This window comes from Megascapheus bottae, chromosome 16 (genome assembly GCF_031878675.1).
Source record: "Megascapheus bottae isolate mThoBot1 chromosome 16, mThoBot2.hap1, whole genome shotgun sequence".
NCBI classification, from domain to species: domain Eukaryota; kingdom Metazoa; phylum Chordata; class Mammalia; order Rodentia; family Geomyidae; genus Megascapheus; species Megascapheus bottae.
This window is the reverse complement of record NC_143524.1, coordinates 45,953,591-45,975,394: the sequence shown is the minus strand read 5'-3', so window position 1 is coordinate 45,975,394 and position 21,804 is coordinate 45,953,591. Positions and strand designations below refer to the sequence as shown.

The following is a 21,804-nucleotide window of genomic DNA, read 5'->3' as shown; positions in this document are numbered from 1 at the left end:
CTCAGCTGTATGAACATTCAAAAGAGCACTTAGCAGCTCAGAAATGGACAGAAGTGAGTTTGCATTTCAACTTGTATCTTCCGAGAAAATTTTGTTTTAATGATTTACATGACTAGTTATAAAGATTAGCAAGAGACATTATCCTATACTTTGCCTTGGCCACTTTACACAGAGGCAAATGGATTCTGTTGCTTTTGTTTCGATCCAGCTCATGGCAGGAACTGCATATATCAACTAAATGTAAATGAAGACCCAAACCTAAACCTATGTTGTGTTTCTATGCAGCCATCATTAGACATTGCAAAAGTAAAGCAAATTCTGATGATTTTTAAGCAATCTGATCAGTCAAGAGCTATAGAGTACAAAGCCATGAAGCCCAGATCAGGGAGCCTATAAGGCAGAGAGCAATGCAAGAAACCCAGAGCTGTGGGTTCTAACCCATTGCGTGGTGCCTGAGATGACAAGGGTTCTTTATACACCGTCCTCCTGCTCGCTGTGTGGTTCAGGCATGTAGTTTACATTCGCATAAAGTTTAAAGGCTACCCTTGTATCAGGGAAAATTACCCATCACAAGATTTACCTACTATTCTGCAACACTAACTGGCCTTCAAATGTCATTTTCTTTTTCAGATATTACTTCAGTGGAAAACACTATAGCATGATGTTCACACCTAAGATAGAGACTTGCTCCGCTCCACCTGTTAAGACTCTAAAAGGAATTAACAAGACCTAGCAAAAACACTCCTGCAGGCCTCTGCTGCAGATCTCAGGGAGGCAGACCTGCATGTCTGAGTGGAAATAAGATGATTTTCCTCAGATGGAGTGAAAGCTTCCAATTGCATGTGAGCTGGGTCTGCTATGTTGTGGCTTGTGGGCTCTCTGCACAGGATAACTACTTGCCTGAGTCCACTGTACAATGAAGCTATCAATTAAAGCTGAGCCCAGGAATGCTTGAATGTCACAGGGACATAATTATGAGAGTCCTGTTAAGTTGCCAGGCAGGACAAACAGCTACGGGGAGAGCGCATGTGTAAAGCATATGTGCTGTTATCTGCAGGATTTGTAAAGGCAAACCAAGTCAACAGCGTTAGCTTAGATGCAACCGTTAGCTTTTGTTCAGGCTAGCCCTGTCATGCTGTTGTAACATAGAAATATAGGGTTAAGAATTCCAACGCAGGAAAAAACCAAACAAGCTAAGTGAAGTAAACTCAATTTTTATTCTTCTATACAATACATGGATATATGGATACATTTTCCTTAAAGAGCTTGCAACCCTGAGGCATCGTCCTTGGGTACATAATGTATAAAGCAACAGCAAACAAATGCAGGAATGACAAATTGGCCTTCAAAAACATAATTTAACACTTATGAAATTGCACACATACCAACAATACTCTATGCCTTGTCTAGTCTCTTAACTCACCCATGTCACCTGCTTTGCAGTGGGTAGTCTGACTATACATAGTCTGTCATGTACCACACCTTCCTTCAGATTGAACTTTAATAAATTAACATGGAATTTATATCCAGAGCTTTCTTTTTTGTCTGGTGAGCGGGGTGCCAGAAAGCTTATGTAAGTTCTGACCCACTGCATCTACCCATGTCAAACTTTGGGCCCCCAAGGGAACTGGGAGTCTCTTGGATCCATGAGAGGAAAGTTCATCCAATTTGAGGGATATAGCAAGGGTATGGCAGGTGGGGGTGGTCCTGGCTGAGGAGAAGAGAAGGAATGTCCCGATGACAGTTCTAGGCCTGCAAGTATGGCATCCTGGGCTTTCAAGAGGCACAGCCCATCTCCCACTGGGGAGACAGGCCGGCAGTGGGCCTCTTCTTGACAGTGGTGTTTGGGAACAAGGGTTGGGGCAGAGGACCTGGGTAAATGGTGCTACTAGCTTCTCATTTATCAACCTGATGGATGGCCATAGACACTTAGGAAAATGGTGGCAAGCTTTTCCTGAATATCCCATCTTTCCAACGTTTTTATCAATTATGGTGAATGCCAATGCTTATGGGAAAGGATAGTTCATTATATTATTTATATATTATTATCTTCCCTCTGAGGATAACATAGAAGTGTAAATAAAAAGCAGACATATAAGGTGACTCGAGCTATAAGCTCTTTCAATTAGGGGGTGACTTTTGCTTTAAAACAATCATCAGGCCTGAAAAGCAAACCTTGGAAAGCAAAATCTAACTTTTTCTGGCCCACTGATACACAATGGTCCCGAGTCCCTCGGCTCTTCCCAAACTTAGTTTTTCTGAGGAATATCCTCCATTGATATTCACTTTGTATCATAATTATGAAAAAGGGTAAGTGCAGCTTTATCCTCACTGAACCAGTGGTTCTGCGCCGGCCCTCCTGTCTTGCCTGCTCACTTTATTTATCAGAACTCCTGCGTGGCCGCCGGAAGCTGGATACATTTTCATTCAGTGCATAGATCCTTCGGGAGAACTCTTCAAATTCTCCCAGAACTTGCTCGTCACACTCGACTGCCACGGCACTGTCCACAGGGATGCAGTTAAATGCTTCTAGCTGATCGCCCGATGTGAAACCTGTAGCTTCCAGCCCCATGATTTCTTCTGCTTGCTCCACGGCGCAGCAGACTTCGGCCCCTGAGGCCAGGTGAAACTCGCCAGGAAGCTGGACACTGGAGGGGCCAGGCTGCTCACTGGGTGGCAGGGTGCCATTTACTGTGGCTGGGTGCTCAGAGAGGGCTTCTCTTTGTTCTTGGCTAGTGTCCATGCTCACAGCTCCTCCATGTAAAGCGTCACCCAAATCCACTCCCTTTTTCTTGTTTTCTTTGGAGAAGTCCAAGGAGGTGTCCAAGGAGGAGGACAGTGATGCTATCTTTCTCTCGGACTCTCTCCTGGGAGGGGTGGTGGTCCTGGGCTGTGCTAACGCTGAGTTGTAACTGGGCGGAGGGGTTTTGTACTGGAGTCTCTCATTCTCTGAGCTGGCCCGTTTTCGATGTCCTTTGTCTGGTGAGGGGATCGCCCCAGAGAAGTTTACATCTGTCCCCCCAAAGATGGAACTTTGTCTCTTTGGAACAGGGATTGCATTGGAGGTGTGATGTCTGTCGCTAGAAGACAAACAAGCAAACAACAACAAATAACGAGAAGTTACTTTCTGCTTTAGAACTCACTCTAAGTCTGGTCCAAACAGAGGAAAAAGTATCTTTTAGGTATGAGATAATAAAATCAGATGATCACCGATCCTAGCATTTATTACAATGAATGCGTGCAAGCATGGGCAGGAAGCATGAAGCTGGGCCCAACCTTCAGAGCTTCCTTCAGGAAGGGTGCAGATGTATCAGTACACTTAAAAGAAAACCCCAGTACAAAATGGGGTGCAGCACCTGGGAAAGAGCTCACAGAACTGGACGGACTAGATCTGGAAATGAAAACACAACTGAAGATACTGTCAACCTCATAGATGTCTGCAGGGTTATGAGTGTCTTTTTTTCTTTTTTGCCAGTCCTGGGACTTGAACTTGGGGCCTGGGCACAGTCCTTGGGCTTTCTCAAGGCTAGCACTCTGCCACTTGAGCCACAGTGCCACTTTTGGCTTTTTCTCTATATGTGGTACCAAGGAATTGAATCCACGGTTTTGTGTATGCTATGCAGGCACTCTACTACTAGGCCATGATCCTAGCCCTAGGGTTCTTGTTTTTAATAGTCCACCTATATTTTATCTTCAAAAGCAGTCACCTTATTCGGTGGAGTAGTTCAGTGACTCACATACGGTAACTCAGGGAGGCCCTCTGACTGGTGACCAGCCTTTTTAACCCCCCCAAATGTCAATCATCCCGCATTAGAAAACAGGCAAGAGAGAGAGCATCAAGAGGGATTTTGTTTTTAAGAAAAATTAATTTGGGGGGCTGGGAGTTTGACCTAGTGGTAGAGTTCTTGCCTAGCATGCACGAAGATCAGGGTTCAATTCCTTGGAATCACATACATAGAAAAGCCGGAAGTGGTGCTGTGGCTCAAGTGGTAGAGCTCTAGCCTTGAGAAAGTCCAAGGACAGTGCTCAGGCCTTGAGTTCAGGCTCCAGGACCAGAAAAAAAAGAAAAAAGAAAAGGAAAAAAGAAAAATTAATTTGGGAAATGTCTTCTCTTTTACGAGACTAGCCACACATGTTTTACAATACTGAATCCTCGGTGTCTTCTTTCGAGCCTGAGTTACTTCTCAGGAAGATTTCTTTGAGCCAGCAATAATAATCATTGTTCAGCTAGACAAAGCTTTATAGGTTCTCAAGTCATTTCACAAACATCCTTTCACTTGGTCCTTAGAAAAATCCCATCAAAACAGTGAAGTTGCGGCCAGGAGTTTGGCCTAGTGGTTAAAGTGCTTGCCTAGCATGCATGAAGACCCGGGTTCGATTCTCGGTACCACATACATAGAAAAAAGCCAGAAGTGGTGCTGAGGCTCAAGTGGTAGAGCTCTAGCCTTGAGAAAATCCAAGGACAGTGCTCAGGCCCTGAGCTCAAGCCCTGAACTGGCAAAAAAAAAAAAACAAAACAAAACAGTGAAGTTGGAAATAATAAATAATAATCAGTTAATAGAAATAAGAGTGTAAAGACCTGGGAAATGATGGTTACATTATGTACTATGTTAGTTAAGCTACCTCCAGAGTGTTGTAGATGTTACCATTTGCAGATGAAATTAGCTTTAATACAACTGTATGAAGACTGGGTTGAGAGGCACAGGGGGGTGACTTGTTTTAAACAGGAAGAAACCAGAGTGAGAAGTGGCTGGTAAAAGAGCAAATCGAGGTAGGACTTGAAATGATACACACCTAGAACTTCTTATGCTAGGCTGTGGGGAGAACAGAAAGATGGAAAACAGAGCAGGTCTTGCCTCAGTCTACAAAACTGTCAGGAGGCCCCGAGTTCAAATCCCAGCACTGCCCATACACGTATTAAAGACTTAAAAAAACAAATAATATTACAAAAATAGTCCTAATAGCTCCAATGACACATTTTCAAATTACAGCTTCTGTAAGTGCCCTGATGAAGAAATGGAGGATCCATTCTATCTGTGACCATAGATACCTACAGCCCCAGACCTAGGTCTTTTCCTTTGATGTTTTTCTGAGCTGGATTCTACCTGTGGTCTCAAATAACACATAAAGTGCTCTTCTCCTGGAGAAAAAGCACCAGGAGGCTTCATAGGCTGCCACAGGTCCTTGCTTGACTCTTAAGTATCCGTGCCAGGAGAGATTTCATAATTAGGGGGCGTCTCTGGGGTGCAGATCAAACTGGGCAAGTAGACCAGTAAATTGATGTTTTTCCTGCTCCAAACCAAAGAAAACAGAACAACCTCTGTTGGCCATAATCTAGGTTTTCGGGTACTGTGTGGTCAAAGCTCATAGTAACTGGGTCGGCTGCACATTTTGCCGACCGTGTTTTCTGTCTCCTTGCCTGAACGATTCTGCAGGCTGACTGGGTGAACACACCAAATCACAGCACAGCCCCACCCACAACTACCTGTGCCGTACACACAGCCAGGGCCACTGGGAAACTGGTACACCAGCCTGAAAGCCGGAGGAGGATGGTGGGACGCAGAATCGGCCGGGTGTATCACCGCTTCTGGTGGTAAAAGATGGAAGCCTGATGCTTCCCACTTCCCTTCCTGCTCTTCTCGGCAGGGCTCCCCAATGGGTGGACACAAGGCAGCCAGCCACTAGGATGAGACCCAACACACCTAGGGGGCTTATGACACCAGAGGAACAGGGGTCTTCTTTATAACCCTATTTTCAAGTCTCCGTGTGTGTGTGTGTGTGTGTGTGTGTGTGTGTGTGTGTGTGTGTGTGTGTGTGTGTGTGCGCGCGCGCACGCACGTGCACGTGTGCATTCCCACACATGTGAGCACCAGAACTGGGGCTTAAACTTGGCTTCAAATTCCCATTTGGCTTTTTTGTTCAAGGAAGATGCTCTATCACTTGAGCCAAACCTTCACTATAAGCTTTTTGTTTTTACAGGTTAATTGGAGACAAAACTTTCAGACTTTCCTAGCTGAGCTGGCGTAGAGCTGAAGTCCTCAGATCTTAGCCTTCGGAGCAGCTAGGATTATAGGGGTGAAGTAACAGTGCCTGGCTTCTCTAACTATATATATAACAGAAAAGTAAGAAAGTGTGACATCTGTCTCCTCATCAACTACAATAGGAAGAGAACACCATTTTCCTGAGCATCAGTGTTTCTGGCACTGCAGAAGATATTCTGTACACTTAGAGCTAAGCTCAACGCTTCCATTCTACCTTCTACTATTTGGAGCCAGTTCGAGCCATGGCTCCACTTCCGGTTACTTCTATTTTTAGGGGTGGGTAATTGGAGATAAAAGGCTTACAGGACTTTTCTTTTCCGGCTGACTTTCAACTGTGATCCTCAGATTTCACCTCTTGAGTAGCCAGGATTTTAGGCACAAGCCAGCCACCAATGCCCAGTGGTGTGTGTATTTTCTAACATCCTGATTTTGTGACTTTTTCCCTGAATCTCTTGGGTTTTTGTGAGAAATCAGGTGTATTACTACTGGAAACAAACTGTAAAATTATCAGTAAAACATTCTCTTAAGAATGGTAAGGCTGGGTACCTGTGATCCTAGCAATTCAAGAGTTGGACATCTGAGGATCACCGTTTGTGGCCAGCCCAGGCTCTTATCTCCAATTAACCCCACAATACTGGAAGGGGAGCTATGGCTCAAGTGATAGAGTGGAAACAAGAGGTTTTTCCTTTAGATTTTTTCTTTTTGACCTGTTTGCTTGTCTTGGGAGGGTAAGCAGGGATAACTGAAATGGAGGAGCAAAGGCTGAACAAATCCAACAGTGGTACTCACTGGATATTACGTCAAAAATGAACTATACAACTTGAGGGTGGGGATGGGAGTGAAAAACCTGGAGAGGGAAGGGTGACATTGTTCCAAAAGAAAGTTATCTGACTTAGCACAGTAAGAGCCTGCCTCAAAAAAATATGTTTTTGATAAAGGACTACAAAGTTTCTAGCACCGTCCATGGGCTTTCTCAAGGATAGAGCTCTACCACTTGAGCCACAGCACCACTTCCAGCTTTTGCTTAGTATGTGATACCAAGGATTTGTGCATGCCAGGCAAGCACTCTACCACTAGGCCATACTCCTGGCCCTAATCTTTACCTTTTTCTCAGTCTTTCCTCTCATTTTTCACTATGTGAAATAAAGCATAATTTTTTTAAAAAATGAAAGTCTCTTATAGTTAAAAAAAGCTGAACACCCTTTCCTCCCCCAGTTTCTTACTTAACTTCAGACCACAGAAACAAATGTGGATCACTAAGTGATGTCTCAATAAAGGGTGTGCACGATTTCAGGGCCATCGACTCTCAAGACCCACGTTTTCTGTGTCCCCTCATACTGTGGGGTTTGGTGTGGTAATTTTGGGGCTCCTGAGTACAGTGTCTTCTCTGACCTTCCGAAGCTTATGTCTGGGGAACTGAGTGCAGGGTAAACACAGGCAGGGAGCACGTGATGGGCCTAAGAGGATTTATGGTGTGCTCTGGGCAGTAAACTACAGGAGGTCTTTGGGATAGCAGGCTGTATTTGATGAGCTTTGTAGCATTGGTTTGGGCTGTTCAGAACTGATTTGTTTAAATTAAATCACTTCCAAGATCTTAGCTATATTCCAGATTTTTTTAAATAGCTGAGCCCTAAACAGCTGAAGGATTGTAACGGTTACATTAAAGACATATATATTATAAACACACATGCATCTTTAATTATTATAATATTTATACTCACAGAAAAACTTAAAAAAAAGTAAACTATATAAAAAGATAAAAACCACAACAAGTCTATTACTCATCAAACTATTATTATTAAAACTTTGGAAATTTTTCTTTTATGCTTTGCTTTTATGTACCTATGTGTGTTTGTAGTTTATATATGTAATTCTGTGTTCTGCTGTTGTAGGTTATTAAAATCTCTGGGTAAACGTAATTTTAAGTGGCTGTTCTACTGAGTGGAATATCATAATTTACTTAATTATTTCCTTATTTGTTAAAAATGGATTTGATACTTTTGAACTTTTATTACTAAAAAACTAACTGCTATGAATATCTCTATAAAAACAATGCATAAATTTAAATAAAATAATCTAGGTTTTCATGTTTAACAGAAGGTAGGTTCTGAAAATCTTTTCATTACATGTTTTAGTATAAGTTAAAAATTTAAAAGAGGGGCTGGGAGTTTGGCCTAGTGGTAGAGTGCTTCCTAGCATGCACCAAGACTCGGGTTCCTTGGTACCACATACTTAGAAAAAGCCAGAAGTGGTGCTGAGGCTCAAGTGGTAGAGTTCTAGCCTTGAGAAAAATCCAAGGACAGTGCTCGGGCCTTGAGCTAAAGCCCCAAACTGGCAAAAAAGAAAAAAAAACCCAAAAATTTAAAAGAGTACTTTTTATATGATTGCTTAAAAGACTGGGAGTATATGCTTGTAATCCCAGCATTTGGGAGGTTGAGGAAAATTGTTCAGAAATGCAAGGCCTGGGTTACATAGTGAGACCCTATCTCAAACAACAACACAAAACAAACACAACTCATTAAAAATCTGAGTTGGGCTGGGCATGGTGGCTCATGCCTATAATCCTAGCTACTCAGGAGGCTGAGATCTGAAGATCGAGGTTCAAAGCCAGCTGGGGCACTAAAGTCCCTGAGACTCTTATCTCCAACTAACGATCAGAAAACCTGAAGTGGTGCTGTGGCTCAAGGGGTAGGGTGGTAGCCCTGAGCTGAAGAGCTTAGGGACAATGCCCAGGCCAAGAGTTCAAGTCCCACAAATGGCGCGCACGCGCACACACACACACACACACACACACACACACACACACACACAATCTGAGCTGGCTGCCAGTGCCTGTAATCCTAGCTACTCAGGAGGCTGAGATACGAGGCTCAATGAAACAAACAAAAACAACAACAAAAAGGCCATAGAGATAAAAAAGAAGTACCCAGGTTTTATGCCTTCTTTTATCCTTTACAATATTGTTTTATAATTTTATCAACAAAGGGCTTGAAATTCATATTCACCAATTACAACTTTTGAAATGTCACCTATTTATCAAATGAGCACATTAAAACCAACTCCAGGGCCTGGGAAGGCAGCTCAGTAAAACTGTGGCTGAGTGGCAGAGTGTGCTAAACAAGGGTAAGGCCTTGGGATCAATCTACCATACATAAAGAAGAAGGAGGGGCAGGGAGAGGAAGGAGGGAGGGGGGAAGGGTGAGGGAGAGGGCAAGGGAGAGGTGAATAATTCTCAAATGGTTGCTCTGCATTACTCTCCATGCTTGTCAAGCCCTCTGTTCTGAGGCTCTAGGTTTAGGTGCAGAGCTGGACTGAAGGTCCAAGATTGCACACCTCTCTCTCCTCAGCCATTTGCCTGGGTGGATGTCTTCCAGCTTGGAGGAGCCCAAAGATGGAAACCTGCTACTGGGGTTCAATGCTACAATGAAAGGAAATTCATTAAAAACAACAGGCCACAGATACCAGAACTGTAGATTTAGTAGGCTACAGCTTAGTGAAATAAGGCACAGACAGGGGGAATAACTGAACCTTATCAGGGACCATTACCTGACTCAAAGGTAAACTTTTGCTGTAGGTAAAAAGCACTTGCTAAAGTCATGACGGGGAGAAGAAGAATAGCTGGGGGAGTGGGGTGGGGGGTGATAGGAGTCCAGCAGAACACTCTGGCTAAGATTTGGCTTCCTTTAGATCAAGTTTGTTTTTGTTTTTTTTTTTTCCTGAGCTCTCTCAATCAGGACGATTAACTTCTTTCTCATTCTGCAAGCCCTTATTTATTATACTAAGTTACCTTTTCATTTCTACCTAAAGAGTTCTGGAGAAAGGGTGTTACATGTATGTGAAGTTACTTCTGCATTTATTGGTTATATGACTGTGGTGGTTTTCTCCTTTGCATAATAGATCACTGGACTATGGTTAGGATTAAATACAGTATTGTACTTCAAATCTTTGGCAGAATGCCTTGTATATACATTACTTTTTTTTTTGGTCAGTTCCTGGGCTTGAATTCAGGGCCTGGGCACTATCCCTGAGCTACTTTGCTCAAGGCTAGCTCTCTACCACTGTGAGCCACAGTGCCACTTCCCTGGCATATACACTAAATGGCAGTAGTAATCAGAACTGTGATTGGCACTTGTGGGCTTTCACAATTTCAAATGTATTATCCTTATTTCACAGAAAGGCGGACTGAGGCTCAAGGACCCTCATATCTGCACAGCCACAGTGACAGAGCAGAATCTAGCCCTCCTTCCATTCCTTCCCACCAGTCCTCTTCTCCAAGCAGGAACAGGACACTTGCCACCACCTGTATCTTTAGGAGCGAATGCAAGAAGTAAATAAAGAATAAAGGAGCTGGATGTTGGAGGATCACGCCTGTGATCCTAGCTACTCAGGAGGCTGAGATCTGAGGATCAAGAAAGTCTTTGAAACTTGTATTTCCAATTAACTGCAAGAAAACCCAAAGTGGTGCTGTGACTCAAGAGTGGTGGTAGAGCACTAGCCTTGAGCAAACAAAGTACAGGGTTAGCGCCTAGGCCCTGAGTTCAAGCCTCAAGCCAATGAATGAATGAATGAATGAATGAAAGTAAAAAAGCAAAGGTCAAAGAATACTACAGAAAAAGTTTGAATCAATTTATTCTGCCCTCTGTGAATGGACATTTAGTTTTTCCTTGAGGGTATGAGGTGGGGAAAGCTTTGAATAAAGAAGAAATGTTCAAAATGCTCCCTTGTAAAATGATCTGATCTACCAGCTACTTAGGGACTACAAGAACTTCCAAGGCATACAATTGCAGAAATGTATCCTTTAGGGTACTCCAATCATCCCCAGATCCCTGATGCATCATTTTCTTTGTCTATGAATTTAGCTCCAGAGACTTTTTATAAGAGAGGGACCTTCTCTAAAATGACCTAAATGATGGAGAATCATGGTCAGTACTCCCAGAACCATGAAACTCTTTACCAGGAAGTTGACCCAAGAAGTGAACCAGTTCATTCTACCATTTTTACCCACCACCTCTTCTTTGTCTCTTTGTTTTTGTGCCTGAAGTAGAAAATAAGAAAGGACAGGCGATGTTCTCCACAGGCAGCTGCACCCCTGGGAGACCTGGGGAACACGGGTCACTAGTGAGGCACAGTGCTCTGGGCCTCCTGTAAAATGGGCACATTGTGTAACAGCTATCTATCTCAGGATTAAATGAAATGGATAAGTAAAATTCTTAACACAAGCATTAGGTCCATAAATTATTATTCATGAGACATTTTTGAAGTAAGCATCCTGTCAACAGTTTTAAATGCCTAGTCACATTTAATTTTAGTTAGCCAGATTAGAAATCCTAACACAACTATGAAGTAGCATAAACAAACCATGCCACACATGAGCAGAGAGTAGGTAACTTGCCCAAGGTCACAAAGCAACTAGGTACTTTAAAGCTGTGATGGAACCAATCCAACAGAGGTTACCCTCCTTCTTTGGTCCGATCCCAAGGGCCTTTAACGTTTTTGAAGCCATCAAAGCTATATCTGTTGAGGGAAGGATGAGGTCAAACACTGTTGAAGGGGCTGGGAGTGTGGCCTAGTGGTAGAATGTTCGCTTAGCATGCAGGAAGCCCTGGTTCAACTCCTCAGTACCACATTCACAGAAAAAGCCAAAAGAGGTGTTGTGGCTCTAGTGGTAGAGTTCTAGCCTTGAGAAAGCCCAAGGATAGTGCTTAGGCCCTGAGTTTGCCCAGGACTGGCAAAACAAACAAACAAAACACTGTTAAGGTTCAGTGGATTGGAACTTTTTTTTCTCTTCCTGCCTATGTTATGTTTGTCTGACTTTTTTGACATCACAGGATTTTTAATGCTTTCAGACACTCTGGACATCAATTATGACCAGAAAGAAACTCTACCAAAAAAATGAAATAGGCACAAATTGCAAAGATTCACCATATCAAAAGAGTTGATGTAAGGTGCTGCAATCTTAGCTACTCAGGAAGTTGCTATCTAAAGATAGTGGTTTGAAGCCAGGGCAGGTAGGAAAGTCCATGAGACTCATCTCTAGTTAACCAGCAAAAAACTGGAAATGAAACTGTGGTTCAAGTGGTAGAGCACCAGCCTTCAGTGAAAAAGCTAAGACCCTGAGTTTTAGCCCCAGTATGGGGTGGGGGAGACAAAGGAGTTCTTGAAGTGGAGATAGTTTAAAAACCCATCTCCTACAGATTCTTTCTGATTCCTTTGGGTTTATTTTGTGGGCAGGGCCTGCGCATACTGCACAGTTCACAGACTCCTCCCTTCAGAGGATTTCCTCTGAGGACCTCACTAGATCACAGCTGGTCAAAACACTAAATCTTGATGGTCTGGATCGGTGCCAAAATCTACAGCTACAACTCAGTGGAATAGGAATACTTAAAATGAAGTAAAAAAAAAAAATTAAACAACATCTGATCTTCTTTCTCTCTCTTGTAGCAATCCATGACCTCATGGCAGTGAGGCCTCTACCCGGAGGTGTTTAGGTTGGTGTACAGCCATCAGGAATGTTTGAAGCTCTAGGCACTACCCCGCGCCAATATCATGTCAACTGAGCTAAAAAGCAATAATAGTTTCTCACCTTCTTAAAGATTACTGCTTAAATAATGCAGAGTAATGACAGGGCTGTACAGAGTGCCAAAGGGAGGTTGCCAAGGCATAGCTGAACTAGAATTACGTCTCTTGGCAGTTAAGAAATTATGACATAAAGTTAGTTTTTTCAAAAAACAACCCCCATAAATTAGGCTACTATCCCTTTTCAAAATGCAGCAAAGGGGAGGGGTTTTATCTTCCTCCTTTCCCTCTCTCAGATTAAATGGAAGCACTGAGCTGCCTTTTAGAAAAGCCAAAGTTAACAGAGCTTATCTCCCAGGAGGTAGCTGGGGTTAATAGTTTGAGGCAAGTATCTCCTGGCCACAGGCAGGTGATCTAAAGACCTCTCACCATTGACAGATAAGGACAAGTGCTTAATCTTTGCCCTGGATGTTAACAAAAGCTCTCGGAAACAAAATAAAAATAGAAATAATCTTGGTGCCCAAAGCAGAGGCAGTGGTCACCTTTCCCGAGTTTGGTTTGGAAGGTCTCTTGCCAAAGTCTCACTGAATAAAAACAAGAGTACATAAAAAGGTGTAACAAGGGAACCTTTAGATTTTATTTAAACTGACTAGTGATGGAGAGATGAGTCTGTGAACAAGGAAGTTCCACAGGCGGAGGACAAAATAAATAAGCTAAGGAGATCAGCTCCCCAGGGATGTGATGCTGACGTGGGCCTGGACACAGGGTCCCACAGCCACGGACATCGGGGACCAGCTTAGAGAAGCACAGGTCAGGCAGGACCCGAGGATGAGGGTGCACCTCCAGCGGAGGCTCCATCAGAACCAGCTCAGCTTCTAGGCAGAGCGCCCTGGATAGGGAACATACAGTGATCTCTCAGGGGCCAAGGAGAGGTCGTGGGAGGGGTCAAGTCAACACGTCACCCATCAGCTTTCACTTTGAGAAATCATCATACAAACGAATGTAGTGAAATTATAGTCAGGCAACCAACATTATGAGGACTATAAAATGGTCTGTAGAAACAGACATAGCCCATCTTGATGTCATTTATACTGCACGTGAGCAACATCATCGTACAGAGGACACGGGAGAATGAGGGAAGCGATGCCAGGAAGGTTACCTGGGGACCCCTTGCAGTGTCTGGACAGCACGGGGGACTAGGGAATAATAAATTGTTTATGCTGAAAACTAGAAAAATAGAAAGCTCTACCTCTGCCAGGGAAACCAGAGAAATAGCGATCTCACAGAACCTAGACCCAGAAAGAACTCAACAGGGAAATTAAAACCTTGGTCAGAGAATGCTTTAGGAATTTTAAAACTTGACTTGGAAGGGAGCTAAAGGAAGCGTGAGGCTCCTGAGGCCAATGACAGAAACTGTGAAATGAAGTCTTTGAAAGATGCTGCTAAAGCTCAGCTACCATCAAATCTCTAATAAACTCTGACATGAGCCAAAACTATGGGACTTCAGTTTGTTGTTTTAAAGGAAAAATAATGGTGCTACCACTGCCTTTTTCAGAGACACTGTGGTTAGGCACAGGAGTGCCCAAGTTGCCAGTGAGCCACTGAGATGGTTTAGCCACTGATATGTCCCAGACTGGGTCTCTTCTCCTGAGAGACCTAGCGACACTTTTGGCGTTTCTCCATACTACTAAAAGAGGCACCGCATAAGACAGTGACAGGACATTTACAAATTAATCGACTGGCTCCCTTCTTTAAGGATGTATCATGCTTCAGGTGCTGTACTAGACTCTGGGGATATGATGGAAAAGCTTCATGAAGCTTACTGTGTGTGGGGTGGGCAGACATGCGTCACAAAACCCCAGACACAAATGTAAACCAACTACTAGACACACCACACAGGAGAGGGCTGGGGCTAAGAGCCTGCAATGGAAGGCTGGACCAGACAAGGTTAATGTTAGGAAGGAGAGTTAAGGTTCTTCACTGGATAAAGGACAGGGTGGTATGAGATTATTTTCTAGCAGAAAAACAGGAGATGACAAGATGCTGTCAGGAAGAATGATGGTTGGGGACCTAAAAGGGCAGTGAGTGAAGAGTAGCTTGTTGAATGGCAGATGATGCAGGAGAGGAAAACAAAGTCAAGAACATGCAACAGTCCATAGGCCATGTTTAGATTTTTTCATCTTTAAATAGAAAGTGAGGTATGGTGTGGATTTGAAATGCCCCACAGATGTTAAAGACTTGGTTAACAGCTGGGCACGATAGGGAGGTGGGAGAATCTTTGGGATATGGGGATTAGTGGGAGGTCTTGGGTCATTGGAAGTATGCCCCTGAACTGTTTAGTAGGCCCTGATCCCTTCCCCTTTCTCTTTTCTGCATCCAGGCTTTGAGATGAAAAATTTTGTTATGCCACCTGCTCCTAATGTCCTGTCTGATCCTCCATCCTTACTGGAGACTCCAAAGCAGTGTATCTGTCCTACATGTAGGTGTGTTGGTTGGGGGTGGGAGGAGGAAGGAAGACATATATTGATTGATTTTGGAAAGCAAACTCTGACTGCAGGTAGCAAACAGAAGGGAGGGAGAACCAGAGTGGCTGCTGGGAGACTTTGAGCTATACAGTTGTAGAGATGAGAGATGATGAAGGCTTCTATTTTTATGGAAATTCAGCTATGGACAAACAGAGCAAGAAAACTAGGCAGGAATCACCAGGGTGAAAGGAAAGAGGAGAAAGGAAAGAAGAACCAAGGGTTCTTCTGCCTGACTTCCTGCTGGTGTAAGGGAACAGGAGCAGGTTCCATGTGTTGATGACGAGAGTTCTATAGTTCACCAGGCTTATGGTTCGGAGGATGGGATGATAGGCAGAAAAAAACCAAGTATGCACTATGTACTGTGAAGGTGCACACAAGGCAATTTATTTTACTTTTTATTTTGGGTGATAGTAGGGTTTGAACTCAGGGCCTTATGCTTGCTAGGCAGGTACTCTACCACTTGAGTCATACATACTCCAGCCCTTTTTGCTTTATATTTTGAACAGGGTCTCTCATTTTTTCCCTGGGCAGGTCAGAATGAGGGCTTCTTATGAAAAAAAGGAAAGAATGTTGTCTTATTAATAATTTAAAAATGGGAAGTGGTGTTGTAGCTCAAGTAGTAACCACTAGCCTTGAGCACTCAGGCTTAGGGATAGCACCCATGCCCTGAGTTCAAGCCCTTTGACCTACCTGCCAAAATTTTTTAAAATGTTGACAAAATATGATTTTGGATATACAATCCAGATTTTATTTGGTTTAAATAAAAATGTTACTAAAATAAAGTTACTTATTGTTGCCTTGTAAAATGTGACTATCAGAAAATTCAGATTTGTGCATGTGATTCACTATACTTCCACTAATAGAACTGGAATAGAGGATTGGATTTTAGTTAGATTAGAAATACCTAGCTGGGTGCTGGTGGCTCACACCTCTAATTCTACCTACTCAGGGGGCTGAGATCTGAGGGTCATGGTTCAAAGCCAGCCCAGACAGGAAAGCCCATGATATTCTTACATCCAATTAACCACCAGAAAACTGGAAATGAAGATATGAGTCAAAGTTGTAGAGTGCCGGTCTGGAGCAGAAAAGCTCAGAGGCAGTTACCAGTCCCTGAGTTCAAACCCATGACTGAAGAAAACAAAACAAACAAAAAAATCATCTGGCTTAGATCACAGAGGATTTTGTCTCTAGATTTCAAGCCCAGTGTTCTCCCCACCCTTACCTAGTTTGCTTTTTTTTTTTTTTCCTTTCTGGTCTGGGCAATGTTCTTGAGGTTTTTTTTTTTTGCTCAAAGCTGGTGCTCCACTGCCTGAGCTACAGCTTGACTTCTGGCTGTTTGGTGCTCAAATGGAGCTAAAAGTCTCAGAATCATTCCCGACCAGGCTGGCTCTGAACTGTGACTCTCAGATCTCAGACTTCTGAGTAACAAGGACTACAAGCGTGAGCTACCAGAACCCGGCTGACTCTCTTTTGCATATTTTTATAACTTCCCAATTTTATTCATTGCATTATTTTATAATCAAAAGGAGAAATAAAGATGATGCAGAAAGGAAAGATCTGGGTTTGGCTCTAAGACTTGCTTACAGGCGGGAAGGAGAAGTGGCCAGTGATACCCAAATGACCCCCTGTCACTGGTGGAAGGTTAGTGCACAAAAGGATGTTGGACAGCTGTTCTCCATCCTGGCTGAAGACAGAGAAAGAGGAAATGGGTGTTAACCGCAGGAGGGGGCCTATAAGTTAAATATAGGGAAGAATTTCCTGAAGGGAGGGTGTTTAAAGTCTGGAATGAATTATGGAAGAAACCTGGTCCCCCCAAGGTCTTTTAAAATACTACAGATACCCATATGCCTTGTGTGTTCCTGTCTAGAGGCAAGAAAATGGCTTGTCAAGGTTCCTTCTAAAACAGGTATCTTAGAGTAAGTAACTCCAATAAAACTTTCTTTTTCATTTACTTTTCACTAGGCTGCACTTCTGAATTAGAGATGCCAGCCTAAAGCCCTTGAGACTTCAAAGACAATGTCATGTGACCTCAGTTAAAAAGCCTATCAGCAGAAAGACTTGTTTTTTTAAGTCCCTCAGAGGCCACCTGCCAGGATTCAGTTCTGCATTCAGCAGCATGACGGAGGGAAGGGAAAAAGGAAGACTGATTTTTTAAAAAGTGGCACTTTTGGAAGCTTTTTAATATTACTTATTTTTATTACTATTCCGTCTTTGCTGTGATTTTAAGGAATGGAGACTGACTCATTTATTTTAGGCTTTTCATTATTCTCAAATTACGGAAAACCACTTTTCTAAACTCTTAGGTACTTTGTATGTTTACTCGAAGCTGATGAGTTTGAGCCTCTCTATTTCCAAACTGAAAGGGAGATGAGATCCAGAGAGGAGCAGCAGGGCACAGCATGGAGATTCCAGCACTGGGGTGGGAGGCCCCTCCCACTGCTCCTATTGCAGAGGGGCTTCTCAGGACCAGTATGCAACAAACAGTTCTGTCCACTGTACCGCACAGGTCTGGAGGAATGTTCTAGCACACTGAGATGGCCAGGGGATCTCCTCAGCACTCAGCCCCTGCTTGGCACTGAGGCCCATTCAATGTCTGGTCTTTTGATGGCCTCCTGCACTGTGACAGACTTGCCCACTGAAGGTGGGTCTCGGGCACAGACAATGAACACTACATAGGAATATTTTTGCCAGTTATGTCCTTCAAAACATCTCTTGAAAATGTTTGTTTTATCTGTTCCTTTAGATAAGAAACTAAACAACTGTCTACTAGCCAAAGGCAGGGAAATCTTATACATTTGAATCTCCCCTGTCTCTTGAATAGTACTATATGCACAGGAGACAAGGAGTTGCCAAATGCATGAATAATGCTTAATAATAATACAATGTATATTCTTTTCAGTTTATAAACCATGTTCTCTACAGCTGTGCTTGGGAAACAGGACTGATGTCTATTAACTTCACTTAAAAAAACTAATACTTGTGGTACACTGGTGGCTCTCATCTATAATCCTAGCTACTTTGGAGGCTGCAATCTGAGGATTCTGGTTCAAGGCAGGCCAGGTAAGCAAGTCCATAAAATTCTTTTCTTCAATTAACCAGCAAAAAAGCCAGAAGTGGGGGTATGGCTCAGATGGTAGTGCTAGCCTTAATTGTAAAAGCGGAACTATTTCAAGGTCCTGAGTTCAAACTTCAGTAACAACACACACCCACACCCACTCACCCGCTCCACCTTCCTAAACAAAAAACCCCTGACATTTGGCTAGGGTAGAGGCTCACATATATAATCCCAGTTATGAGGGAGGTGTAGGTAGGATCACAACCCAAGGCTGGCCCAGGAAAGGAGAGATCCTATCTGAAAAACAAAGAAAAAAAAAAGGGAGGGTGGGGAAGGCTGAAGGCACAGTTCAAGGGTTAGAACACCTACCTATTAAATGCAAACCCTGATTTTAAAACCCAGTAGTAGTTTAAAAAAATACCCCAAATACTGATACACAAAAACATTTTTTAAATCATGATAAAGCTAAAACAGGAACTCACATTTTCTGTTTCCAAACTCTAGTGTTCCCTCCTCTGCATCACACTGCCTTGTATGATATTGTTAGCTTAAGCTTTGCTATCAGGAAAGAGTTAACATTTCCACCAAGAAAACCAAACAGATGGCTTGGAAATACAGCTTTGAGCCATAGCACCACTTCCACTTCCAGTTTTCTGGTGGTTAATTGGAGATAAGTCTCACAGACTTCTTTTGTGCCTGGGCTGGCTTTGAACCTCAATCCTTAGATCTTAGCCTCCTAAGTAGCTAGGATTACAGATGTGAGCCACCAGCACCTGGCTTCTTCTACGTCCCCCCCACTTTCTTTTTAACTATATGTTTGAGAAAATAACTATTCATGGAAGATAAAAACTATAGGCAAATAACCTTTTCAGGCTACTGATCCAATTCCAGTGCCTCCCTTTCCCCTGTTCTTTTTTTTTCTTTTTGCTAGTTCTGGGGCTTGAACTCAGGGCTTGGGCATTGTCCTTGGACAGTTTTTGCTCAAGGCTAGAGCTCTGCTGCTTGAGCCACAGCACCACTTCCAGCTTTTTCTATATATGTGGTACCGAGGAATCGAACCTGGGTCTTCGTGCATGCTAGGTGAACACTCTCCCACTAGGGTATGCTCCTGGCCCCTGTTCTAGTTTTTTAAGCAATAGGGTTAGCATTTTTTTGATTCTTTCAGTGCTCACGCTCTTAAATTATTTTCCAAGTTTTTTGTTTTTTTTTTTTTTTGCTAGTCCCGAGAGCTTGAACTCAGGGCTTAGGCACTTTCCCTAAGGTTCTTTTGCTCAAAAGTAGCACTCTACCACTTGAGCCACAGCACTACTTTTGGCTTTTTCTGTGTATGTGGTACTGAGGAATTGAACCCAAGGTTTCATAATAGGCAAGCACTCTACCAAAAGCCACGTATCAGTGTGGTTCATACCTATAATCCTAGCTACACAGGAGGCTAAGATCTCATGACTGTGGCCCTAAGCCAATGAGGGCAGACAAATCCAAGAGACTTTTATCTATAACTAGCAAAAAGCCAGAAGTGGAGATATAGCTCTCAAGTGGTAGAGTACCAACCTTGAGTGGAAAAAGTATTAAGAGTGCAAGGCTCTGAGTTCAAGCCCCAGTATTTTATACTTATTTCCAAGACGACTATAGAACTGAAAGAAAAACTAAACACCTCTAACAAAGAATGGATTTAATTTTAAAAACAGATGTAACAACTATGATTCACTTATTCATGACATTTTTATAATAATAGTTACCATTTATTAAGTATGACTAAGTGCCAGGCGGTATGCTATACACTTACAGACTTAATCTTATGGCACTACTACCAGATTGGCACTATTATCTTCATTTTATAGGTAAAGAGGGTAAGGCGGGTAGCCCATGTCTGCCCGAGGTCACAGACACGGTTAAGTGTTGGAGTTGGTATTCAAATTCACAGTCTCATTCTTTCTGACTGGGCCATAGTTTCAAACTTGAGTCCTCAAACCCTACCTCATTCTTGTACTTCAGATCCATTTAAAGATGTCATTTCATAGGCCTCATGCTATGAAATAAAGGGCTTCTTCTAAGTACTTGAGATAACATACCTCTTCCTTATTTCACTTTATACATTCTTTTTTTTTTTTTTTTTTTTTTTTTTTTTACCAGTCCTGGGCTTGAGCTCAGGGCCTGAGCACTGTCCTTGGACTTTCTCAAGGCTAGAGCTCTACCACTTGAGCCTCTGCACCACTTCCGACTTTTTTCTATGTATGTGGTACCGAGGAATCGAACCCAGGTCTTCATGCATGCTAGGAAAACACTTTAACCACTAGGCCAAACTCCCGGCCCCTCACTTTATACATTCTATTATTTGTTTGTTACTATTTCAATACTGAGGCTATAAGCTCCTTGAAAGCAAATTCAAGGGATATATTCCACGAAAATAAGAGAACTGATGACTTTGTCATTCACTTCCCTGGTGGCAGGTTGGAGATACAGAGATGAGTAAGACATACCCCAGCTCAAGCTGCTTCATGTAGGGCTTCAGGCGTGCCAGGCAAGCAGTCTACCACTAAGCCACAAGCCTCAAGGTTAAGATTTGGAGGCAGAAGAGACCTGATCCACAGATGGAATGTCTTTGTGTCTGTACTTGCCATTGTACTTGGCCAGAGAGCAGATGGGTGGATGGATGGATGGATAGATGAGGGAAGACATGGGCTGGAATGAGAACGCATCTACATAGGGCAGATGAAGGGGTGGGCTGTTTTGGGTACTGGGAACTCATCAACTGAAGAAATGAGTCAGAAGTGTGTGTTATGTCTAGGGGTCAGTTGAGTCAGGCTGGGAGAGTGGTGGAAACATAATTGAGGCACTGTCTCAGGACCCGGATGTGAGGACCCATCACACAGCAACCACAACACACTGTCTTTTCAACTCAGTACTGAGCTTATCATCTTGTGGCAGCCATCATCAACAGCTTTCAAGTACATTCTTCCCTGAACATAACTCAGTACAAGTGGCAGATCTGGATAGGGATGTCAACTTGAGCCTTGGGCCATTTCGAAGTCAGTTGAAAAAGAAAAATGGAATGTTTAAGTGGCATTCTGATAACTTTTAACCAAAGTACCCAGGAACACAGGGTCTGAGCTGAAATTCTGTTTTTGCAAAACTGTGATGCTTGCCTGTTCAACCAGGTTTATGATTCTAGGATAGAAAATGGGGACTTCTTTTTGGGGAAAACTGATATAAAACACTGAAAACTGGGTTCATGCTACAACGTGTGTGAGACAAAGAAGGGTTGATTTTAGGATGAATTGGGTAAAAAGATGCTTCTAGCATTGGTTAATAATTCTGCAATAGAAAAAAAACCATTCTGTAATAAGGACTTTTTTTCCCCCCAATCCTGGGGCTTAAACTCAGGGCCTGGGCACTATCCCTGAGCTTTTGCTCAAGGCAAGCAAAGCCATGGCATCACTTCCAGTTTCTTCTGTGTATGTGGTACTGGGAAATCAAACCCAGGGTTTCATGCATGCGAGGCAAGCATGAAGCCACATCCCCATCCCTGTTACAAGACTTTTATCATAGTCTTTTCTGTGTGCCTCCACAGGGAGCAATCTGTGAATGGAAATGACCATGTGGAAAATGGAAATGTTGTCTTCCCCCAAAGATGTGAAGAGCCTCCCTTAGGAGCTGAGTTTTTTTA

General features: G+C 43.0%; 1 protein-coding gene across 3 annotated transcripts in view; it reads right to left on the bottom strand.

Moving 5' to 3' along the window:
- Positions 1-1,198: 1,198 nt before the first annotated feature.
- Uvrag (UV radiation resistance associated) overlaps positions 1,199-21,804 on the bottom strand; it is a 300,747-nt gene continuing 280,141 nt past the window's right edge. For all 3 annotated transcript variants that reach the window (XM_090348443.1, XM_090348440.1, XM_090348441.1), the window contains one exon: positions 1,199-3,080. In XM_090348443.1, the coding sequence (XP_090204569.1) occupies positions 2,378-3,080 (703 nt within the window). In that variant the 3' untranslated portion in view covers positions 1,199-2,377. The remainder of the gene's footprint in view (positions 3,081-21,804) is intronic.